Consider the following 22,814-nt stretch of genomic DNA (forward strand, 5'->3'; position numbering starts at 1 on the left):
ATCTATCTATCTATCTATCTATCTATCTATCTATCTATCTACTCATATGAATGAGTATGCATGGTGTATTTGCGATTTGAAAACGCTCAATGATATTTCACCCTTTGGCGACAAAGTGGAGTTTGCCTTTTAACAATGTTAGTTCGTTACATGCGGCTCAGTAGAAGGCTATCACAATAAAGTTGATCTCCTGTAGATGTGATGTTGCGCTCATTAGTTAAGTTGTTACATTCGTTGTAATCCACAGATGGGGAAAATTGACCTTGAAGTGGCCTGATTCAAAGTTTTTTTTCTTTTTTCAATACTTCAAGTTCTGTACCTCGCTTATAAGTATATGCGTGTACATACATGTTCGTGTGTGAATGGTTTATGGGTTCTTGCTTTCACATTTCGACACCCTGGGGCCCGTGTGGGTATTATCCCAAACCTGTCTCAGGGACAACGATAAAGGAGCTAAAGAAAACAAAGCTATATTCTATTTTGTAAATATTTTGATTAATTACGGTGCTCCTGTAGGCCGCGGCGCGTTAGAATATTCCCTCACAGAGGTAGCGTGGTGAAAGTGCTCGCAGATTGATCAGGGATGTCTAATTCATATGGTAGCGTATCTCCACATCATTCTCTGCTACTGCCTCCATGGAGTCCGAACTAGTTAGCCTTACCGGTTATAACCAGTTGAATCAAATGACTTCTCAGTTTTCATGCTGCTGTCTCGACACACAATAGCACAAAAGTGCAGCAAACCTGCAATTTCAGACTACTAAGACAGCTGCAGAAATGTTTTGCCCAAAAGGAACTGCTGATGGTGGTGCTTTTAGTACATGGCGTCTGTACATCCCACTCCCGTTTCAGTTTAGATGTGCCCCGGGTACCCACTGTACACAACTGGACTGCTTGATTTCTACTCGCTGGATGATGAGGGCATTCAATGAAACATTTCTCTTTTTGTGAAATCCATTACCATCTCCTTGGTTTGCTAATGTTGATTTGCAGGTGCTTTAACCGACATCATTCAACTAAGACATCCACGAGGCTTCGGTAATTCTTCCCCGAACCACCTGTACACCCCATGATTTTCAGTCTCATGTGAAAACTTATACCGGTGGAATGTCTGAAACATCAAGTCAAATACATTAGTAGCTCTTTCGTTTCAGTATCAAACAATATCAAATAAAAAAAAATATAAAAACGAATTCGCCCATTTAGACTTAAGTTCACTTGTTTCAGTTTCAATTTCCAGCTCCTGTTTGGTTTCGTGAACGGGGTTTAATATTAACCTCCTCATTTGATGTGAATAAAGTAGATGAGACTCATTCGCTGAAAATGTCCTTAGAATCGCCGATCGCTTTTTCATCGTTCACGCGAGCAACATCCGACAGAACAGAAGCCTGTCGGGAGGGGTAAAGACACAAAGGTATTTAAAAAGTCATTTAAAAAAAAAAAAAAGCTCTCGAGTGTTGCGTAACCGGGCACCGCCCCCGCCTCTAGGGCGGCCTGCGCCTGCGCAGTACGGCGGCGGCGTGGTCGGCCATTGCGCGAGCGAGAGAACTCCAGCTCGCTAACCCAGCGTTCGGTATACCTGGCGAGGCAAGAGCCGCGCCGTTTAATGGATCCGAGGATCGCCTGGTTTCAGCCAGAGCAGCTCGGACCTGCCCACAATTTGTGGGTGCACATCTGGGAGACGACGCAAGGACTGCGGAGTCTGTGTTTGAACAACAACCACCCGGAGGGCATGTCGGCCAGGGCCCAGGCCGAGCTCGTCGAGCAGCGAGACTTTCTACCGCTCGAGACCAACAACAACCGCAACCAAAGGCTGTCGGTGAGAGACGGCATTGGCGCCCCGAACAAGAGGAAAAGAGAGAACAAGGCCAGCACCTTCGGATTCAACTCAAGCAGCCAGCTGTTGTACGGAACTGATACGGGTGGCGAGCAGCAAGACTTCACTGGGACTCCCTGGAAGAGCAGAAACTATTCGGAAGGAGTGCTAGGGTGAGTGCCCTATGGCTGCAGAAGTCATACTTTTTATAAAGAACCTCAAGCCTTTGATGAGGGTGCCCACGTTTTAGCAGGCACATGGGGTGACTTCTATCGTAGAGGTCCGGAAGCTGCAGTATTAACTCTTAGTCTGGAATCTGATATAAGGCTACACAGGTCATGTGCGTCGGCGGTTACTCTGCAGCACTGTGCCAAGATCAAATACCACTAACTCCTCATTTAGTAGTTTCTCTGATTTATAAGACATTTTACAGTTTAGTTTTCATAAACGTGGAAGTGTACCAGGTGGTCCCCTGTAGTAGTTTTTGTATTAATCGCAAAAGAGCGGTCAGTGCAAAGCTTCTTGAGGTCGATGTGTTAATGCATATTTAATATGTAACAAAAGTCTTCTAATCTACTCGTCTGTTCACATACAAATAACTCGTTAAACGTTCTTTCAGTGTATGGGTGAAAGCCAGTCAGCTGCACCGCCTCCCTCTAAGTACGGGTCACCTGGTTTTCCTTTGCTGGCTCAGCTGGTTACGGCTTTTCCTCTGCAAATTCCCTCTCGATTGCGATTCTCAACCGCGACACATGTGGCTACAAGCTTTAGCTTCCAACCAATCTCGGACTCATTCCAGACCTTAACGCGAACGATTTACTAAGTAGCCGCCTTCTTTTTGTTCTCATTCTGTTCTTTTTGTTCTCATTCTGTATGTTGTCAGGAATGCATAGCAGTGGTTTGGTTTAATGATTTTAACAAACATCAAGATAGCTGTGTTGGTAATAATAACTTGTTGTACACCTTCACATTCTGCCAAATGCTTAACTGGTTGCGTTTTGTCAGTTTGCTCAATTGCAGGGTTGGCTCTAAATGTTGCCCACATGACAATCCCTCTATTCATATTCCACACTTTTTTTAGCACGTTCATGGGGATGCTAGAGCCTGTACCAGCAAGGCATGAACAGGGTTCCAGTCAATCACAGGGTGATCATACACACTTAAACTAAGGCTACTTTAGCATCACTGATCCACCTAACTGGCAAACTCCATGCACAGAGGACCTGCAATATAATCCCCATCTTCTTTGTTGCAAGGCAACCGCACTACCATCCCACCCACCCCCAAATGTTAAAAGTTATTAACAATTATAAAAATACAGATCAATGGAAAGCAGGGGAAAATGTGCACTACCCCAATTTTCTCAAAATAATAGAGTAATTTTCTTGAGAAAGTGTAATATTAGTTTTTGTTTTCTTAAGATAACATAATTGTTTTCTCACTGCCTCAAGAAAACAAAACTTAACCTTTACTCCTACTGAGCTTGCATATCAACAATAGCAAGTAATACAAACTTATGTGATATGTACACAAAAATAAGCACTATTTGCTTGAAGCTGACGGTGTAATCATGGTGGATGACTTGTTGCGTGTCTGCATTGCATTGAACTGCAATGACTAATGTAGACATGATTACAGTACCAAGATCAGTTCTGATTATTTTTTTTCAAACCCAAACCTGCTCCCCAGTTGTGAGTTTATCCTAGTTGTCCTTATCATGTCATTTTCTAACCTGCTTAATCCAGACTGGGGTTGAGGGGGAGGCTGGAGCCTATCACAGCTAGCATAGGGTGCAAGGCAGCAACAAACCCTGGTAAATGGTTCACCTGTCCTCACATGACTTTGGAAAGTGGCAGGAAACCGGAGGAATCCTCACACAAACAATGGGAGAATGAGCAAACTCCATGCATGGAGGATATGGAAAGCCAACCCTGGTCTCCTTACTTCAAGACACCATTGCTACCACTGCACCACCATGATGCTTAGCTGTTCATTTTGTAAATGTAATTTGGTCTCTTCCTTAAGAGTCTTATGTGTCTTTGGAGAATGCACTCTTGGTCTAAACATGATTGTTGAGGCATATTATACACAAGATCATTAGTGCAATTAGTCATCATACGGTATCAAATAAGCTAAGCGTTAAGATATATGCTTAGGGAAACATTCCATTATCAAGAAATCGAACAAACAAACAAATAAAAAGTAAACGAAATCTGCACATCCTCTCATGGCTTCTCTACAGATCATTAAAATTCAAATCTATTAAATCTATTGCTTGGGAAAATTCACTCTTCACTTACAAGGTTACTGTGAATTATAAACCACACAAATGACTGCTGACTGTACAAATAAAGTTGACAGGGTTTTTATGTATTTTTTTTATTTTACAAATTTCACATTAATACCTATATAAAATACTATAAAGTCTGTATTAGAGTAGGCTGCCATAATTCGGGATGTTCATAACAATCTGAGGTAGAAATAATTAATTAATAAGAATAGTTGCATCATATAATTGAAATACTAAAATATGTACTTGAATTAAAATGTTTAAAGTCTAAATATTTTTGATTTTTTTTTTCACCCACTGATAGAGGTCCATAGAAAAAGTAACATCATATTCATTTTTATCGCCATTTAAAACAACACCCCACATGTTTATGTTTGAAATTTATAATTTTTAACCTTCTGGGATTGTCTTCTAGAGGGCTAGAACCACTGGTAAATAGTCAAAAATGAGACATCATTTGTAACCAGCAACCTTCAAATGGCATGAAATGACGCTCCAAGTCAGGTCAAGTTGGGAAGCATGCACTGGTATAGCATGTTGCTGAACCCACCACACGACGACACAGCTCGGGATCCTGGTTGGCAACCCCTCAGGCAGACACACGGCCCAGTCCCACCCTCCGGAAATGACCCTCTGTCTGCTGCAGCCAGGTGTTACGTGGGTGTCCCACAATGAGGATCCATTGAGCCGGATCACCCACAGGAAATTTTGCCACATGGCTGTAGTGCCATAAGTGACGCTCTCTCACAATGCAGGTAATGTGCCCCATTCGGGGCTCTGTGAGCAACCGCATGTTTGACGCAAATTTAATCCAGTGGTACCCAAGGATTCTGTGAAGAAACACAGTTCTAAAGGAGTCCAGTCTTCATCTCAGGTCACTGTATTACATTCATATTTCACAACCATATAGCAAGACAGGAAGCACCAGTACTCTACAGACTTGAACCTTCGTCCTCTTGCATAGATATCGGGAGCACCACACACCCTTTTCTAGAGACCTCATGACCCCCCATCCTCTCCCAATCCATCTACTGACACTCCAAATGCCGGTATTACAAAGTTCATATCCTATTAGTGGGAGAACCCTTGGGGTTGGTTGATGTGACACTATAAGTCCTTCTGACCATTTTTACTGAAGACATCTATTGGTTTTCTTTTAATCATAATGGCGTAATTCCCTGCACAAAATCTGGTCCAAAGGATTTTTTTTTAATATACAGTAGTGTTGGATTGCTGCTAAAATTTTGACTTGGATACTGATAGCAGCTTTGGGCCTCGGTACCAAAACAGTTCTGAAGCAGATAAAATGTAACTCTAGTAACTCCAAAATATCCGGTCTTATTTCAGCCTCCATGGTGCACCGCACGTTTGCTTGCCTGCCTCTGGATAATCATAAAGCGTCAATCCTGTCTAAACAATGATTGGCCCCTGGTAAAGTTCCAGTTATTTCAATGCATTTGCTTTTTTTTTTTTGTGTCTACAAAACTGACGTTTTGACACAACTGCAATAGCAAGTGTCAAGGGAGGTTGTGGACAGAGGATTGGGAGGTACTGATGCTACGGACCTAAATGACTGTACTGAGAGGGAGGTTTTGGTACAATACCAAGTGAACCCTGAAGCGGTTTTCATGAATTATGAATATGACTCTACATAGGATCGACCTAACTACGTGGAATACTATGCATTATGGGTGAAATTGTGCATGCTGTGGTACTTGTGATAAATGTCTGCTGTCGGTAATGGGGAATCTCATTCACAGCATAATGAGTCGAGGGTTAATATTGAGTATTAAAAACAATACAAATAACAATATTTATTTATACAGTAATCCCTCCTCCATCGCGGGGGTTGCGTTCCAGAGCCACCCGCAAAATAAGAAAATTCGCGAAGTAGAAACCATATGTTTATATGGTTATTTTTATATTGTCATGCTTGGGTCACAGATTTGCGCAGAAACATAGGAGGTTGTAGAGAGACATGAACTTTATTCAAACACTGCAAACAAACATTTGTCTCTTTTTCAAAAGTTTAAACTGTGCTCCATGACAAGACAGATGACAGTTCCGTCTCACAATTAAAAGAATGCAAACATATCTTCCTCTTCAAAGGAGTGCTTGTCAGGAGCAGTGACTGTCACAGAGATAGAGAGAAAAGCAAACAGATCAATAGAGCTGTTTTTCTTTTAAGTATGTGAAGCACCGCGGCACAAAGCTGTTGAAGGCGGCAGCTCACACCCCCTCCGTCAGGAGCAGACAAAGTGAGACAGTTTGTTTTTCAATCAAAAATCAATACGTGCCCTTCGAGCTTTTAAGTATGCGAAGCTCTGTGCAGTATGTCGTTTCAGAAAGCAGCTGCACAAAAGATAGCAACGTGAAGATAATCTTTCAGCATTTTTAGACGTCCGTATCGTCTAGGTGTGCGAACAGCCCCCCTGCTCAATCCCCCTACGTCAGGATCAGAGAAAGTCAGCGCAAGAGAAAGAGAAATGTAAGCTGGGTAGCTTCTCAGCCATCTGCCAATAGCGTCCCTTGTATGAAATCAACTGGGCAAACCAACTGAGGAAGCATGTACCAGAAATTAAAAGACCCATTGTCCGCAGAAACCCGCGAAGCAGCGAAAAATCCGCGATATATATTTAAATATGCTTACATATAAAATCCGCGATGGAGTGAAGCCGCGAAAGGCGAAGCGCGATATAGCGAGGGATTACTGTATAGCACATTTTCATACAAATAATGCAGCTCAAAGTGCTTTACATGATGAAGAAAGAGAAAAAGGACAAAATAAATAAGAATTAAAATAAGGGAACACTAATTAACATAACATAGAATAAAATTAAAGTCCGATGGCCAGGGAGGACAGAAAAAACAAAAGCCAGACGGCTGGAGAAAAAAAATAAAATCTGCAGGGGTTCCAGGCCACGAGACCGCCCAGCCCCCTCTAGGCATTCTGCCTAACATAAATGATGTGCAAATAAAATCGCACATATGTACAAATGTAACACATTTTGTATAAAACATCTCACACAATTAGCAGTTAATCAAGAGCAAGCCAAGCACATGATTAGGCTAAACATTTTTCTAGTGCACATGATGAGACAGCAATTGTGATTCCATTTGTAATGAAAAGACATACAGAGGTGGTGAGAAACCAACAGCAGCTCCCTGTGAGACCGAGCAATCACCCTAATCTTACACTATGAAAGTGATATGTACAGGTGAGGTGGGGTGTCTTTTAATATGCACACTAACTTTGACATATATAGCAAATATTAATAAAAAAATCCAAAATTAACATTATTAACATACATACAGGAATTAAGATGTTAGAAATGTAATTTGAGATAAACTAAATTGAGGTTACGTTCATATATAGGCAGTCCCCGGGTTACGTATGAGATAGGGACTGTAGGTTTGCACTTAAGTTGAATTTGTATGTAAGTCGGAACAGGTACATTACTTTAATAAATGTTATTGTTGACCAACTGTAACCAAGTGCTCTGCCAGTGAATGATGGAGTTTCACCTCTTTCTGACCTTTTTATTATTTCTACTTTATTTTCAATGGTGATGATTTTTCTGTTCTTTACTGTAGCACCAGCACTTGCATCAAATTTGTGTTTCAGAGACATTCTTGAAGGGTGAAGACAAAAGTTAAAGATGAGCTCTTCTGTACAGCACTGTACACGCTATCACAGCAGATTAGGCACCAGTCGTCAACACTTCTGATGTATAGGGTGGTCCAGATCTAATTATGCAATTTTCATTACGGTATAACTACTTCAGTTTATTACATAGAAAATCACCCGAAAAATCCCAGACCATCGAGAAGTATGCAAACTGACGACACAAAGAATCAACTTCGCACCGATCTGAAATCGTCCCCGCATAAATCAACGTCATCCAGACGATCTGAATCTGCAGAATTAGATCTGGACCACCCTGTACTGACAAGAGCCAACTTCCTGCTATGTGCGTAACAGTACAAGCAGGCTTGCTATTGAGAATGAATGGGGGCGGCGAGGGGCGGTTCATCACCAGTCCACATCACAGTCACCTCCACTACAGTATGCTGCCTGCAGTGTTCCGCAGCACCACCGCCCCCATTCAACACGCAGCCTTCCGAGGCACACTACAATGCTACCCCCCGCCTCCCCGTTCACCCTCAGTGGCCTCCGTTCAGCCACAACATGGTCGCCAAATGCAGTGGGGGGGCAGGCAGTGAAACCGTTTGCTGCTGGGAGCCGCCCAACAGACACTACACTGCGCGAGCAGCGAAACCGACCCCCTCCAGCCTCCGTCCAGCCACCGCTTGCAGCGTCCCCGGGCCGAAGATGACGGAGCGGCAGTTACTGAGGCGCATGCGTCGCAGCTGCGGCCTCGTTCGTATGTTGTAGGTCGGGTGTCCGTAACCTGGGGACTACCTGTAGTGGCTACAGGAAAGTAACTGAAACTTCATACATTAACAGTAAGTGAAACTTACCTGTTGTAAAACGGAAGCATATGCCTTAAGCAGAGCTGGCTTTCTTTTGTCACTTATCAATTTCAAACATGTCTTTTTCGTACCACATGTAGTAGGGCATAATTTTCTAGTAGTTCTCCACTTGACAGTAAGATGCATTTTGCTTGAACAGCTGTCTTTGGTAAATAGACAAAGTAATTAAGGAAAACGTAGCAGTGTGCAAACACAATTGTTATCCACCCCTCATGATATTTTTTTTTCCCTGCAAAAAATGTTTCTGCTCAATGAAATAAGTTCACTACATGGTCACGGGGTATTTATTGATACATTTTAGTTTGCTTGAATTTTTGCAGTTTGAAATGAAACCAAACTGAGTGGAAATTGAAACAAAGTAACAAATCATCCTCTGATTTGGAAAAAAAGCAAACAGACTGAGTGCAAATAGGCTTTGAGTTTTTGACAGCTTTCTTGAGAGCTGCACAAGATTTACAAAAAGTGATGTGCGCAATTTAGCACTTTGACTCCAAACATTCGCAGATATTTCTTCAATCAACACTTTATATTTACATCAGTAATGTGGCTAGTCACTTGACAGTGGTCAATGTTATCTACCATCGTCTCAGCCCTAGTGGTCAACTATCTAGTTTTCCTAAATGGTAGAGCCAGTGCTGCTCCCTTAGTAACTATAAAAGAACTAGTAAGAGTAAAATCATTAAAGCTAGAACAGAAAAACTGTTATTAAAGTCATTTGATAAGCTAGAGAAAACCTTATTAGTTATTTGAGGAGTAACATATAAAATGAATTTACTTAAGGCAGGAGGGCAGTTGAAATCCTGGTTTAGTTGTCTTTTATGGGGAAAGTGTATCAAACATCTGCAGGCATATTGGTTAGACTGTTTGATAATTCCAAATTGATCCTTGGGTTGTATGAGTTGGAGTCATCTGAAAAAGTCTGGGAACCCCTCTCAGCCTGCATAATAATTTACTCTACTTTCAACAAAAAAGATAACAGTGGTATGTCTTTCATTTCCTAGGAACATCTGAGTACTGGGGTATTTTCCAAACAAAGATTTTTAGTGATGCAGTATTTAGTTATATGAAATTAAATCAAATGTGAAAAACGGTGGGTACTCTTGTACTTTTGCTGATTTGAATGCATGTAACTGCTCACTACTGATTACTTGCAACACCAAATTGGTTGGATTAGCTCGTTACACCTTGAACTTCATAGACAGGTGTGTCCAATCATGAGAAAAGGTATTTAAGGTGGTCAATTGCAAGTTGTGCTTCCCTTTGACTCTCCTCTGAAGAGTGACAGTATGGGATCCTCAAAGCAACTCTCAAAAGATCAGAAAACAAAGATTGTTCAGTATCATGGTTTAGGGGAAGGCTACTAAAAGCTATTTTAGAGGTTTAAACTGTAAGTTTCAACTATAAGGAATGGAATCGGTAAATGGAAGGCACAGTTGCTGTTAAACCCAGCAGGTCTGGCAGGCCAAGAAAAATACAGGAGCGGCATATACGCAGGATTGTGAGAATGGTTACAGACAACCCACAGATCACCTCCAAAGACCTGCAAGAACATCTTGCTGCAGATGGTGTATCTGTACATCATTCTACAATTCAGCGCAATTTGCACAAAGAACATATGTATGGCAGAGTGATGAGAAAGAAGCCCTTTCTGCACTTATGCCACAAACAGTCGCTTGTTGTATGCAAATGCTCAATTAGACAAACCAGATTCATTTTGGAACAAAGTGCTTTGGACTAATGAGACAAAAATTGAGTTATTTGGTCATAACAAAAAGCGCTTTGCATGGCAGAAGAAGAACACCACATTCCAAGAAAAACACCTGCTACCTACTGTCACATTTGGTGGAGGTTCCATCATGCTGTGGGGCTGTGTGGCCAGTTCAGGGACTGGGGCCCTTGTTAAAGTCGAGGGTCGGATGAATTCAACCCAATATCAACAAATTCTTCAGGATAATGTTCAAGCATCAGTCACAAAGTTGAAGTTACACAGGGGTTGGATATTCCAGCAAGACAATGACCCAAAACACAGTTCGAAATCTACAAAGGCATTCAGGCAGAGTGAGAAGTACAATGTTCTGGAATGGCTGTCACAGTCCCCTGACTTGAATATCATCGAAAATCTATGGGATGATTTGAAGCAGGCTGTCCATGCTCGGCAGACATCAAATTGAACTGAACTGGACAGATTGTGTATGGAAGAATGGTCAAAAATACCTTCATCCAGAATCCAGACACTCATCAAAGGCTATAGGAGGCGTCTAGAGGCTGTTATATTTGCAAAAGGAGGCTCAGCTAAGTGTAGATGTCATATCTCTGTTGGGGTGCCCAAATTTATGCACTTGTCTCATTTTGTTATGATGCATATTGCATATTTTCTGTTAATCCAATAAACTTAATGTCACTGCTGAAATACTTCTGTTTCCATAAGGCATGTCATATACTAAAAGGAAGTTGCTACTTTGAAAGCTCAGCCAATGATAAACAAAAATCCAAAGAATTAAGAGGGGTTCCCAAACGTTTTCATGTGACTGTATTATATCTTATAATAGACATGGCATCCTCTTCAAAGTTGGTTTCAAACTAGTTCTGTTGGGATTGACTCTGGATGGACTGATTATCTCTTGCTTCTCACTGTTCGTTTTTTTTTTTTCCCCATCCCAGTGTCATCCAGTTTGTCCCAAATTCCAAAAACATGTAGGTTAAGGCTATGTCACATTATGTGCAATCCCAGTGATTTTCATTTACAGCTTTTGCTTACTTAATTTTAGCAAATCAAAAGCAGTTGGAAGTCTGCTTCCATGAAGTCAGTCGTGTAATGTGACATGATCAGCAACAAAATTCCTCTAACAAAATCAAACATTTTATTTTTTCATTAGTGGGACTGACTCTGTGTGCATGAAACCTCACAACCAATGAAGATTTATCTGGAAGTACAATGAATAGAATTCATTGATGAGGAGTAAGGAATGTGCATGTTTTGAATCTCACAAACAAGAAAAGCTTGTCTGCCTGATGTGTCGTATATTATGTACAACAACAGATTAGAAAAAATACAATACTATTTATTTTTGTATAGCCCAAAATCACACAAGAAGTGCCGCAATGGGCTTTAACAGGCCCTGCCTCTTGACAGCTCCCCAGCCTTGACTCTCTAAGAAGACAAGGAAAAACTCCCAAAAAAAAAAAAAAACCTTGTAGGGAAAAATGGAAGAAACCTTGGGGAAAAAAGAAATAAGGGTTGTGGTTCCCAACTTGACATAGCTGTTGACTCTTGACAGGCAGCAGGTTATTGGCTGTCATAAAAATGGGCAAGTGTGACTGGTGAAAGATTGGCACACAATTGGTAAATGTGATATAGCCAGTGATTTTTCGGTCATTTAAATTGACATGGTCTGGCAATGAGATGAGCAGCTAATGGTGGCAAGGCTGAGTTGCCCTACAACTAAAAGTCTGATATATTGGCTTTATGTTGACTAAAATGGTCTTCTGGCTGTGGGTCTTTGTGCGTTAGAGACTGTGGCATTCAGGTGTTAAGATCTTTCTTTGCATTTGCTTCTGGGATAGACTGTACCCCCCTGCAGCCCAGAATTAGCATATGTGGGTCAATGAAAATGTATTCAGCCATCTTTAATATGCACAGGTTTAAAATAAAACAAGAATTTTAGGTATGTGTTTTAAGGCTAGCACCCTATAGGTATCATTTTAAACTACAAGAACATGCATTGTAATTTTTTATTTTTAAAAATTTTTGACTTGAGAACACAATTTCCATGGAAAGTTAATGTGTTTCTATATTGTGAAAACATACGTTTTACTTGAGGAAGAAAAGCAATTTTGTTTTGTTAGGAACCTCTAAACCTGAATTGGCTCTGATTTAAATAGACAGTTAACACAATTGTCAGTGCACATAATTTGTGTGTACAGCCACTAACAATTGAGGCTTTTTAACATAAAACACCCCTTATGTGCCTGTTGTTCATTTTTCCTCTCACAGAAAGGAGGATGTGGTCCTTTTTCACCTACTGGTTGGTGAAGCTATTTCACCTTCATTGAGAGTATAAAAGTTGTGTGTGATTAGCTCCCTATACTTTGATCTGCTATCTAATCATGACTATTCTACACAAAATTTGGAGAGTGCTAGTCAGAACATTCAGAAATGAATCACTGAATACAGTAATCAATACTATAATTCCTAGATGTAGAGCATGATGCTCTCATAGTTTACGGTTTCTTGTTACGAGTTAATAAGCTCCCAGCTTCATCAGTTTAACTTATTAGCTATGGTACCTTGCTAGTGTATATGTGTATTTGTTTATGTTTGCCCTAAAATAGCTGGCACCCTATCCAGGTGTTGTTCATGTACTATGCGCAGTGATTGCTGGGATAGCAGATTGATCATGATCCCGACTTCAATAAGCAGGTTGAAGATGAAATCTAAGCTTCCTGTACCTCTTTTTATAACACAAGGAAGTTAACTTTACAACAAACACTTTGCTAATATGTGTTTTGGATAAATACTGTATATCTTTCTCTACTGACAATAAAGTGAAATATCTAAGTTGAATAAGACACGGATTATCAATTTGTTTCAAATTCCAAAGAAATCAAAGTTTTAGGGATTAAAAGCCATTTTAACACGCAGAAAATTTGTCTATACGGTATATCTGTTCAGTGATGGTACTTTTTAATATGCTGTAGATTCTGATAACATAATTTCTATTTAGACGATTGTATGATTAGATCCTATATCCGAAATGGTTCTTCATTCTCACATGCTGCTTTCTTAATGTATAATACCTTGCAGTGCCCAGAGTTAAACTACTGAGAATGCCACTTACATTTTATATATAAAACTGCACAGATTGAGAAGTTGCTAAGCTATGGACGCATATGCAGAAAAACAAAACATAAAAGTAAAGTTGTTTTCCAGTGTGATGTATATTCCACAACCCTTGGATAACACATTTCAAATAGATTAATACTAAATCACATTGTAACGGTATACTTCATATGTCAAGTGAAAATTCGCAGCATTATTTGGATGGCCAGCACAGACTCCACTGTAGAATGACTAGGAGCGGGTAGGCGGCCAGTTGGCTGAGGTCTCTAGGACTCAGACTTTGGTTTTAACCTTTCAGTTTCAAAATTAGAATCTCCTCCATTGTCTCCTTGCCATAGTTCATCAGTTAATAATGGACAGATACTGTTTGCTTCCATTTATGTTTAAACAATTTCTACCTTGTTCTCGGAGCGTGTTAACTAATCTGTATTTATGTGTACCAGTTCTGATTTTAGCAATTAGTATTATCTATACTTGTATTTTAATTGAGAATTATTCACAGTGCTCTGCACCTGCGCTCAATGAAGAATGCTATGAAAAAATATAAGGTGCTTTAGTACTTGGGTAAAGTTAATTTCCTTTAATTAGTTGGTCAAGCTGCTTTTGAGCCATCCAGTAGAGATGTAGCACAGCCTGGGTTGAAGTCTGCCAGGGTACTGCATGGTACAATATGTTTTTGTATGATGATAAATGGAGGAGAAGCATGTAAGGGTGCTCTCTCTTTCCTCTGAATAAAATGTATAAACATTAATGACTGTTAGGGCTAATAGGATGTGTCTTTTTTTAGGTCACTTAGGTAAGATAATTTCTATTGTCTTCAGACTCTGGCAGAAAATGACACCATTGTACCAATTCACATGTTACTTTCAGTCGATGAGAAGAGTGACCAGGGACGTACTAAATTTGCATCAGTACAACAGTGGACATGAGACATGCCTTTCCTTACTGTATTTATGTTGGTGTTTTTGTATTTACATGTTTGTTACACATAGTAATTTTTTTTCTTGGTGAACAAAATTAATTGGTTTTCTGGGGATAAACATAACTCTAGGGAGGCTACTTAATAAATCCTTGTACTTTATGGATTTCAAAACTTATTTTAAGTAAGAGTTCAACCCTTGCAGCAGTGAATCGGTAAATAGAATATTAGTTATTTTAGTATGGACTACTGTAGCTGATTTTTGCAGTAAAAAAATGGTGTAATAGATGGTGGCTCATTTTAAAACACTAGATATTTGGTGGCATGTGGAAGTGGTATGTATTTCAAAATAAGCAGTGTGGGAATATTTGGGATCCCTCTAGTGTTTTATGAACATATTCAACAGCAGACACAATCAGTTGATTGTCAATACCTCATCCCTTCTACACAAATGACCAGTTTTAAAAGTTAGACATGTTTAATTAGAAAGATGTAAGCATGTATATTGGAGTAAAACCTAATAATAAGGTGATATTTTTAATTTAAATCAAGTGTGGGTTTTTATTACAAATTACAAATTTTTAAACATGTCACAGCAAGCAACAGACTGTAAATAACAGGTTATAAAATTAATCATAAATATGCCCAAATGTTGAAGATGAGTTAAAGAAATGGAGAGGAACTACTGAGTGAAGGCAACAGTGACCTAGTGCGAAGTGTGTTTGCAAATTGCTTGTATTTGTGAATTTAATGACTATCTATTTGACCCAATGCCTAGAAATGGCATCTTTCAAATTTAACATACATACCTGGCGTATGGTGTGACTGTGTAGTTGCACGATTCAGTAAAATGTGCAAGTGTCTGTACCTACTCTCCATGGTCTTTGTTTTTAATAAAAAATATTAACTCTGCCAGTATAGAGAAGGTATTACAAAATAAGTTAAAACTGCAAAAGTTGCATTTGGCTTTAACATAAGGAGTGGTGGCTCTGAGGCTAGGGATCTGTACTGGTAATTGGAATGGTTGCCAGTTCGAATCCTGTAAGATGCCAAAAGGGACTCTGCTCTGTTGGGCCCTTGAGCAAGGCCCTTAACCTGCAATTGCCTAGCGCTTTGAGTAGTGAGAAAAGCGCTATATAAATGCAAGGAATTATTATTATAATTTCTGTCTTCACTATTTCTCCAGGAAAAGTGTATTTTGCTAGCCATCATTACCTGCCACATGTAATGATATGATCTACACTATTTATTGTATCATTAATCATATGAAAATCTTGGGTCTGCAAAAGCTAGTTTACCTCAAAATAAATGAAACATGGGCTATCTGAGACCACAGAGATGTGATGTCTCTCAGCTTCATCTTGGCTTTATATATGACTTGTGCATTAATATAATTTAACAGATTGAAGTAAACAAAAGCAGCATCATTCTCACAAGATGCCCTTATTGCAATAAGAGTGCAGTACAGCGATCTGATTATGTTAGGAGAACTGAACACTACATATATTTACACCCACACCACATGAAAACTGGATGTAGTGCCTCCTCAGTCAGCTAATGACTTTCAAGACAGTGGGCACTATGTTGGCAAGTTCCCTTGAGACCAATTTTAGCCGATATAAAGTGATAAAAAAACAAACAAAATATTTGTAGCATTGGCTGTCTTAAAAGGGAACTGAAATACAGTGTGCACATCATATTCAACACACTTCTGATTTAATATGTTTGTTACATTAGCACACTTTACAATAATGACTCTTTGGTATGACTTTATAATTCTTATCGATGAGCCATTATTATAATTATAATAGTGCATACGAGTTGTCATTTAGCTGGTTTGGCTGCATTTCTCTACTTTGTGGGTATCATCATTTTCCAGTTTCTCTAAAATGTCGTTTTATTTTTTCACAAATTCATTTTATTTTGACTTTCGGTTTACACCATTTTATTTTTACTTGATTCTGATTTTTTTTTTTTTTCTGTAATAAAGTAGTAACAGCTACAACAAACCAAACAATAATGAAATGGCATTTTACATTCCTTTTAATGAAATGCAACACTAGCACAACTGAACCTTATTTTGCAGTTCCATTCATCAGGTAGGAGCCCAGATCCTCCATGATGCTGTATGCTAAGACTGCAGTAGGACAGTGAGTGCCCTCCAAAATTGTAAGAGCTATTACTAGTTTGATGCATTCTTCTGAGATGAAGGTTAACTTCACTTTTAGAAAAAAGAAAGAGTGCCCTGCTTTTAAAGGCTTGTTCCATCTGAGAAGAACCCTGCTCTTCTCCCCAGATTTGTAGGTGCCGAGTTTATAACTAAAGAGTCAAATGTGGACCTTGCGTGCCTTGTCAACATGAGGCAACACATTTATTAAATGCCGAAACATCATTGTTAATTTTTAAAAGGGAACCCATTAACAACCAGTGCCATTCACTAATAACATTTTCTATCGGAAAGACTGTTGATACAGGTTAAATATCCGTATAATTTAATTGATTAAATGATTCACAGTAAATACATCATATACAATTAGAACTGCCTACATAAAAGAATTAACCATGCAACCAAATGTTTACTCACCTATCGCTATGATGAGTACTCTGTGGGCTCAACTATCAGTGGTTTCATCAACTACAACATATATTTTCTTGCCACAAATCTTTCAAAGAACAGTGTCCATATGTTGTTCAAAAACACAGGGAAATGAGTTTGAAGAAGACTGCTCTCATTTTCTGGCAGGGCGCTTCCTTGTTTAGAATACGTAATAAAGAAAGGACGCATTTTCATCATTTTTTCGAGCAGTATGTGATTCACATGGACACAAACTGGCGTCTTGCATCTGACAATTTTGTTGTTTCATATGTTGTTACCTGAAGGGGAACACTTTTTGATCTTAATTTCTCCTTGTTTTTGAGATGGGTTTTAGATTTCACGTGGCCATTGCAAGCATCTTTTCGTGTCCAGTCTATGGTATAGTGGCAAAACTGGCAGAAAAGTTGTCCAGATTCGTAAAAGTCGCTGGGATATTGTTGTGCCCTCAATTTTGTTGTTAAGCTCGTGTTTTAGTTTTTTCGATGATTTAGGGTATCTGATACTGCTCGCTTCGACATTTCTGTCTCATGCAGCTAGCTAATTCATGTGCCTTTAAAGAGAAGACATACAGGAAACATGCGCACAAACAGATAGAGGCACGACTGGATTTCTACAAAGAATTGCATTCTCTTCAAAAACAACAAACTAGAAAGTAGTATCTGAATGATCGAACTACAGATTAGTCAATCATTTAATTTATTGGAAAGTTTTGTAACAGTCACCCCTTTAGTCACAAAATTCTGCACATTTCTGTTTTTAAATCTAAAATCCATTTTTAAGTATTAATTCCGTGATTCCATCCATGTTTTCCGCATCGCAGAAATCATAGGGCCCTACGTACGCATAGGTCAAAGTTGCCGAAAATATATACCCCATCAGGTTTTCTCTTATAATTTCTGACGTTTGTGTGAGAAGTTGCATACGCACATTTTGAGCATACGCAAGCTTTATAAATGATCCCCCTGATTCAATGAATCACAACGTCATTAGTTTGAATCAGTTGTGTTCTTGGTGAAATTTAACAAATACATGAAATGCCTGGAGAGATCTAAACTACTGTAGTCAGTGTTCTTTGGAACACATTCTTGTTGCATTTTATTGCATCAATATTGTAACGTTATGTATTGTGTCCACAAACAAATAGACACATACTGTTCAAATAGCATTAAAAATAAATGTATGTGGCCTAAGTCTTTTGAACAGCACGGTTTATTCCAATTTTCTAAAAAACTTTTTTGTAGGTTAGGGAGGATTAAGACATCTCAATACCTCAACCTCTGCAAGGATTTTCTTTTTAATATATCAAAACAGCTGGATGAAAATACACACAGGTTTTTTGGTTGTATATTAACTACCTTGTTCTTTGAGTGTCATTGTTAATTGTCTACTGATCACTGGCCTATATTTTGGCCATAAGGATGATTCTGAATTTAAAAGTTAAGTTAAAAAAATACTATTAGCTTTCGGAAGCTTGTAAACAAAGGTCTTTTGTGACCCATCTGAATTAAAATTTACAGTAGGAATTGGTATGTGTTTAAGTCTTTGGTTGGGCAGAGTTGGCCCTCAACATGCCAGGAGCTTGGCATTACTTCTGTAGAACCTTTGTAAAAATAGTAGCTGTATGGGCGAACTTAAAACTGCTTTTTGACCACTCCATATCTGATGAAATACTTCTTCTTTCGGCTGCTCCCGTTAGGGGTTGCCACAGCGGGTCATCTTCTTCCATATCTTTCTGTCCTCTGCATCTTGTTCTGTTACACCCATCACCTGCATGTCCTCTCTCGCCACATCCATAAACCTCCTCTTAAGGCCTTCCTCTTTTCGTCTTCCCTGGCAGCTCTATCATTAGCATCTTTCTCCCAATATAGTGAGCATCTCTCCTCTGCACACGTCAAAACCAACGCAATCTCTCCTCTCTGACTTTGTCTCCCAACCGTCCAACTTGAGCCGACCCTCTAATGTACTCATTTCTAATCCTATCCATCCTCATTACATCCAGTGCAACTCTTAGCATCTTTAACTCTGCCACCTCCAGCTCTGTCTCCTGCTTTCTGGTCAGTGCCACCATCTCTAACCCATATAACATAGCTCGTCTCACTACTGTTCTGTAGACCTTCCCTTTCACTCTTGCTGATATCCGTCTGTCACAAATCACTCCTGACACTCTTCTCCACCCATTCCACCCTGCCTGCACTCTCTGTTTCATCTCTCTTCCACAATCCCCATTATTCTGTACTGTTGATCCCAAGTATGTAAACTCGTCCACCTTCGCCACCTCTTCTCCCTGCATCCTCACCATTCTTCCACTGACCCCCCTCTCATTTACACACATGTATTCTGTCTTGTTCCTACTGACCTTCATTCCTCTCCTCTCTAGAGCATATCTCCACATGATGTAGAAATTTCATGCACTTGGGATGCATTGCTGTTCTGTTCAGTTCTTAATGAGGGAATAGTAAATTCAGTGTAATGCACGATATTCTAAATAGCAATGTCAGGCTTGGCTGTCTTTGAGATGAAATTGAATCTGAATGGGTCAAGGATACTATTCCAGCTAGTCTTTTCAAGAATGTATTGAGATATAAATGTTTTTTGATGCCAAGTCTAAATCCAAATCTCAGGTCAAAAAGAAATGCTATGTATGGCAAGACCTGAAAAAAATCATTTTTTGATAGATATCTTTTTTGGAAGAATGGACACAGATTCATCAAATATCGGAGTCTGGTTATTATTTGTAGGAGTTGGTTACTTCCATATTTGCTAAAGAATAACCTGCCACTAAATTGAACGGATATGTATGTGCCCGCGATTTATATCATAATATTTTGTTTTTACTGTGCGTCTTTACTGAGCTAGCTATATTAAATAACAGTTGTCTTATAAAAATTGAGGCAAGTTTATTTTAGCTAGTTTGTGTGTGATTTGTTCACATTCCTCTATGTAGCACAATCAATACATTCAAATTTAAAGGATAAGTTTAGTGTTTTTTCAAGTTGAAGTTGTTTCATCACAAATGTGATACAAGGGGTGTTCAATACTTTATCTACTTGAGTATGAAAAAAGTGGCAACAAGTCTGGGCTTATTGTGACATGTCTCAAAGTTAGTTACTCATGCACAGTTGTGGCTCAGTGCGAGTCTAACATTCCAAGAGACAGGATGTCACGAGAGTCTTCATGTGAATCAAGTAAGCTTCTTCAAGACAATATTCCGATTCACATGTCACATCAATCACAGGCTGCCATCTGAGAATGTGGATTCCAGCAACTGAACCATCCATCCTGCAGTCCTGACTGGGCTCCCACAGATTATTTCCTGTTCAGATTTTTGAAGAAATCTCTTTGTGGACAGTGGTTTTCATGTGATGAAGACGTCAAGTCTACTGGCGCATACTGGTTTGAAGGTCAAACAGAAGATTTCTTTCCAAAGTGGTTAAAGTCATTGCAGGCAAAGTGAAAAACAGAACAAAAATTTTTTGAAAACTCTTTTCTTTCCTACTGAATGGCCCTCATATTAATGCTTTTGCTCTATGAAACTTTGTTCTAAACTTAAGCTTTTTCCACAAATTTTAAAAAATATCATGCCGTCTCTAATGCTTTACACTAGAGGCTAATGGGGCATGGGACACCAGAAAATTAAAGCCTAAAACCTCATTAAAGAAACGGCAAAAGCTTCAGTATAAGAATACCTTCCTTCCTGGTTTCCAACTCGTATTTGTAACAACAAAAGCGATCTGGAAATAATAATTTTATTACATGTTCCCGTAATTTCGTTCTTGTGGTGAGGATATGTTTTCTGTTTGCTTGTGAAAGTTTTTGCACAAATATGAAAGTACACCAAATCAGTTCAAAACTAACCAACCAATAGTTTGCTCTTTGAAAAGGAAATCATGCCCCAGGTCAGTTGCAGAAATCAAATACTGAAATTGTGGACACACTGGTCTTCTTGTAGAATTACTGAAACTAAGGATGTGTGATATTGGAAATGATATCTTGATATTTTCTAGGACTTTGACGATAACAGTAATTAGATGACATTTTTCATCCTTTAAAAACATGTTTGTAAAAGTCTTATTGATGTAGCTTGGCCTTGATATAAAATTCTATATCACAGTATTTTTCAAAATTGTACCGGTTTCACGGTATTCTACGGTATTTTTTTCCCATGCATGAGTTAACCACATTTTCCACTGCAATTACTGCAGTAAACTGGCTAAGAATAACCAATTCCACTGTCATGAGAATTGTACATTGTACAAAAAACATTTTAATGTGCACACTAGTATTAATATAGGTTTGCATGGCCCCATAAAGTGATAGTTTTCAAGGGGGTGGCACAAATGAAGAGAAGGAATCACATTGCATGACAGTTGCTGTCAAAATATAGAACCTTTTTATTGAACAAATTTTGCAAACAGCTTAAGCTAAAATTTTGACAACAAATTGTCAACCATCCAAAGAGGCATTTAGACTTAGTAAAATATCCAGAGGTGCTTGTCAAAAGTTGTATTGCACTGAACATGTCTTAGAAAAGGAATAAATGGTAAATATTTTTTGTAAACCACCTACACTTTCTGTTAATGTTAACAATCTCTGTCCACTGACACGTTAAAGTGACTTTTTAAACAACTTTACCATCATTAAAACTGCATAATATTTAAACTAATAAATAATAACAATAAAATAAATAATAGTGCAAGTTCCAGTAATAATACTATTACTTCAAAACTTCAAGCCCAGGTACATTACACAGTATTCACCAAAATAAAATAAAACAAGTGCAACTTGGTGATGACATCTTTTCCAACTGAGCCATCATTAAGGCAAATTGCATTAATATGGACCTTGCTTCAAGCTAAGCATATATACATAAATAATAAAACTGCAACTTGCATTTATAATGCTATTTGTGGTTTAGTGAGTCTGCGGCTTCAAAAAAAAAAGTCAGTTTTTAAATCCAGTTTGTGTCGGTCTCCGTGGATGCGATTGCACAACCGCGGGGAGTTGATGAGGTGATTGGGGCGAGTTGCACCCGATCATTCTCAATTGCTTCGTCAGCTTACTATGGCATGTGAATAATGCGCTGCGCCCACGGAGGTGTATATTTATGGGCCGGCAGGATGGGGGAAGGAAAAAAGAAAAGATAGAACACGAGGTTAAAGAAGGGAAAAGGCAGTCATGGGAGACGATCCAGATACCAGGAAGGAGAAGGCAGCACGAGCTTGGGGCTCCGTGAGGGAGCGCAGGCTTAGGCGATCTAGGGGCTGGTTCACCCCACTGACTAAGCGTGTAGAGTGGGGCGAGCGAAATGTAAGACCTTCCAATGGATCTGAGGAGCGACTGAGTGAGCACGAAGGAAGACGGGAGGTGTGCCGACCTCGGACGGACTGGCTGTGCAATGTGGTGGCAGCCAAAACAGGGGTTGGCAGAAAGCAGTTCGTGCTGCAAAGGCTCCACCAGTAACGGCAGTGAAGGGTGAGTCGTGGAGACAGAAGGTGGTGTGCTGCGATTGGGCGAGGAGAGAGACTGCATTTTAACGGATTTATTTATTATGGATTTTATCCCCACGTTTCACTGGCTTTATGGATTTGCTATTTATTTGGGTACTGTATTTTTCTGAACACTGTACAATGTACACTTTTGGTTTTACTTTGACTGTTTTTAACAAAAGCACTTGAGCACTTTCCACCATCCCCTGGCTTCAATTTCTCAGCTCATCTCGGTCATAACTATCGACGGTGTTGGTTCAACAGACTCCCATGTGGGAAGAGGGAGTCTGTAGGGGACCGGCAACGTCACAGTATTACACAGTAACCAGGTACATTACACAGTATTGAAATAAAATAAAACGAGTACAACTTG

General features: G+C 39.3%; 1 protein-coding gene across 1 annotated transcript in view; it reads left to right on the forward strand.

Moving 5' to 3' along the window:
* Positions 1 to 1,496: 1,496 nt before the first annotated feature.
* tent4b (terminal nucleotidyltransferase 4B) overlaps positions 1,497 to 22,814 on the forward strand; it is a 44,644-nt gene continuing 23,326 nt past the window's right edge. The window contains exon 1 of the mRNA XM_028809264.2: positions 1,497 to 1,989. Coding sequence (XP_028665097.1) covers positions 1,607 to 1,989 — 383 coding nt within the window. The 5' untranslated portion in view covers positions 1,497 to 1,606. The remainder of the gene's footprint in view (positions 1,990 to 22,814) is intronic.

The sequence above is a fragment of the Erpetoichthys calabaricus genome, chromosome 9 (genome assembly GCF_900747795.2).
Source record: "Erpetoichthys calabaricus chromosome 9, fErpCal1.3, whole genome shotgun sequence".
NCBI lineage: Eukaryota > Metazoa > Chordata > Cladistia > Polypteriformes > Polypteridae > Erpetoichthys > Erpetoichthys calabaricus.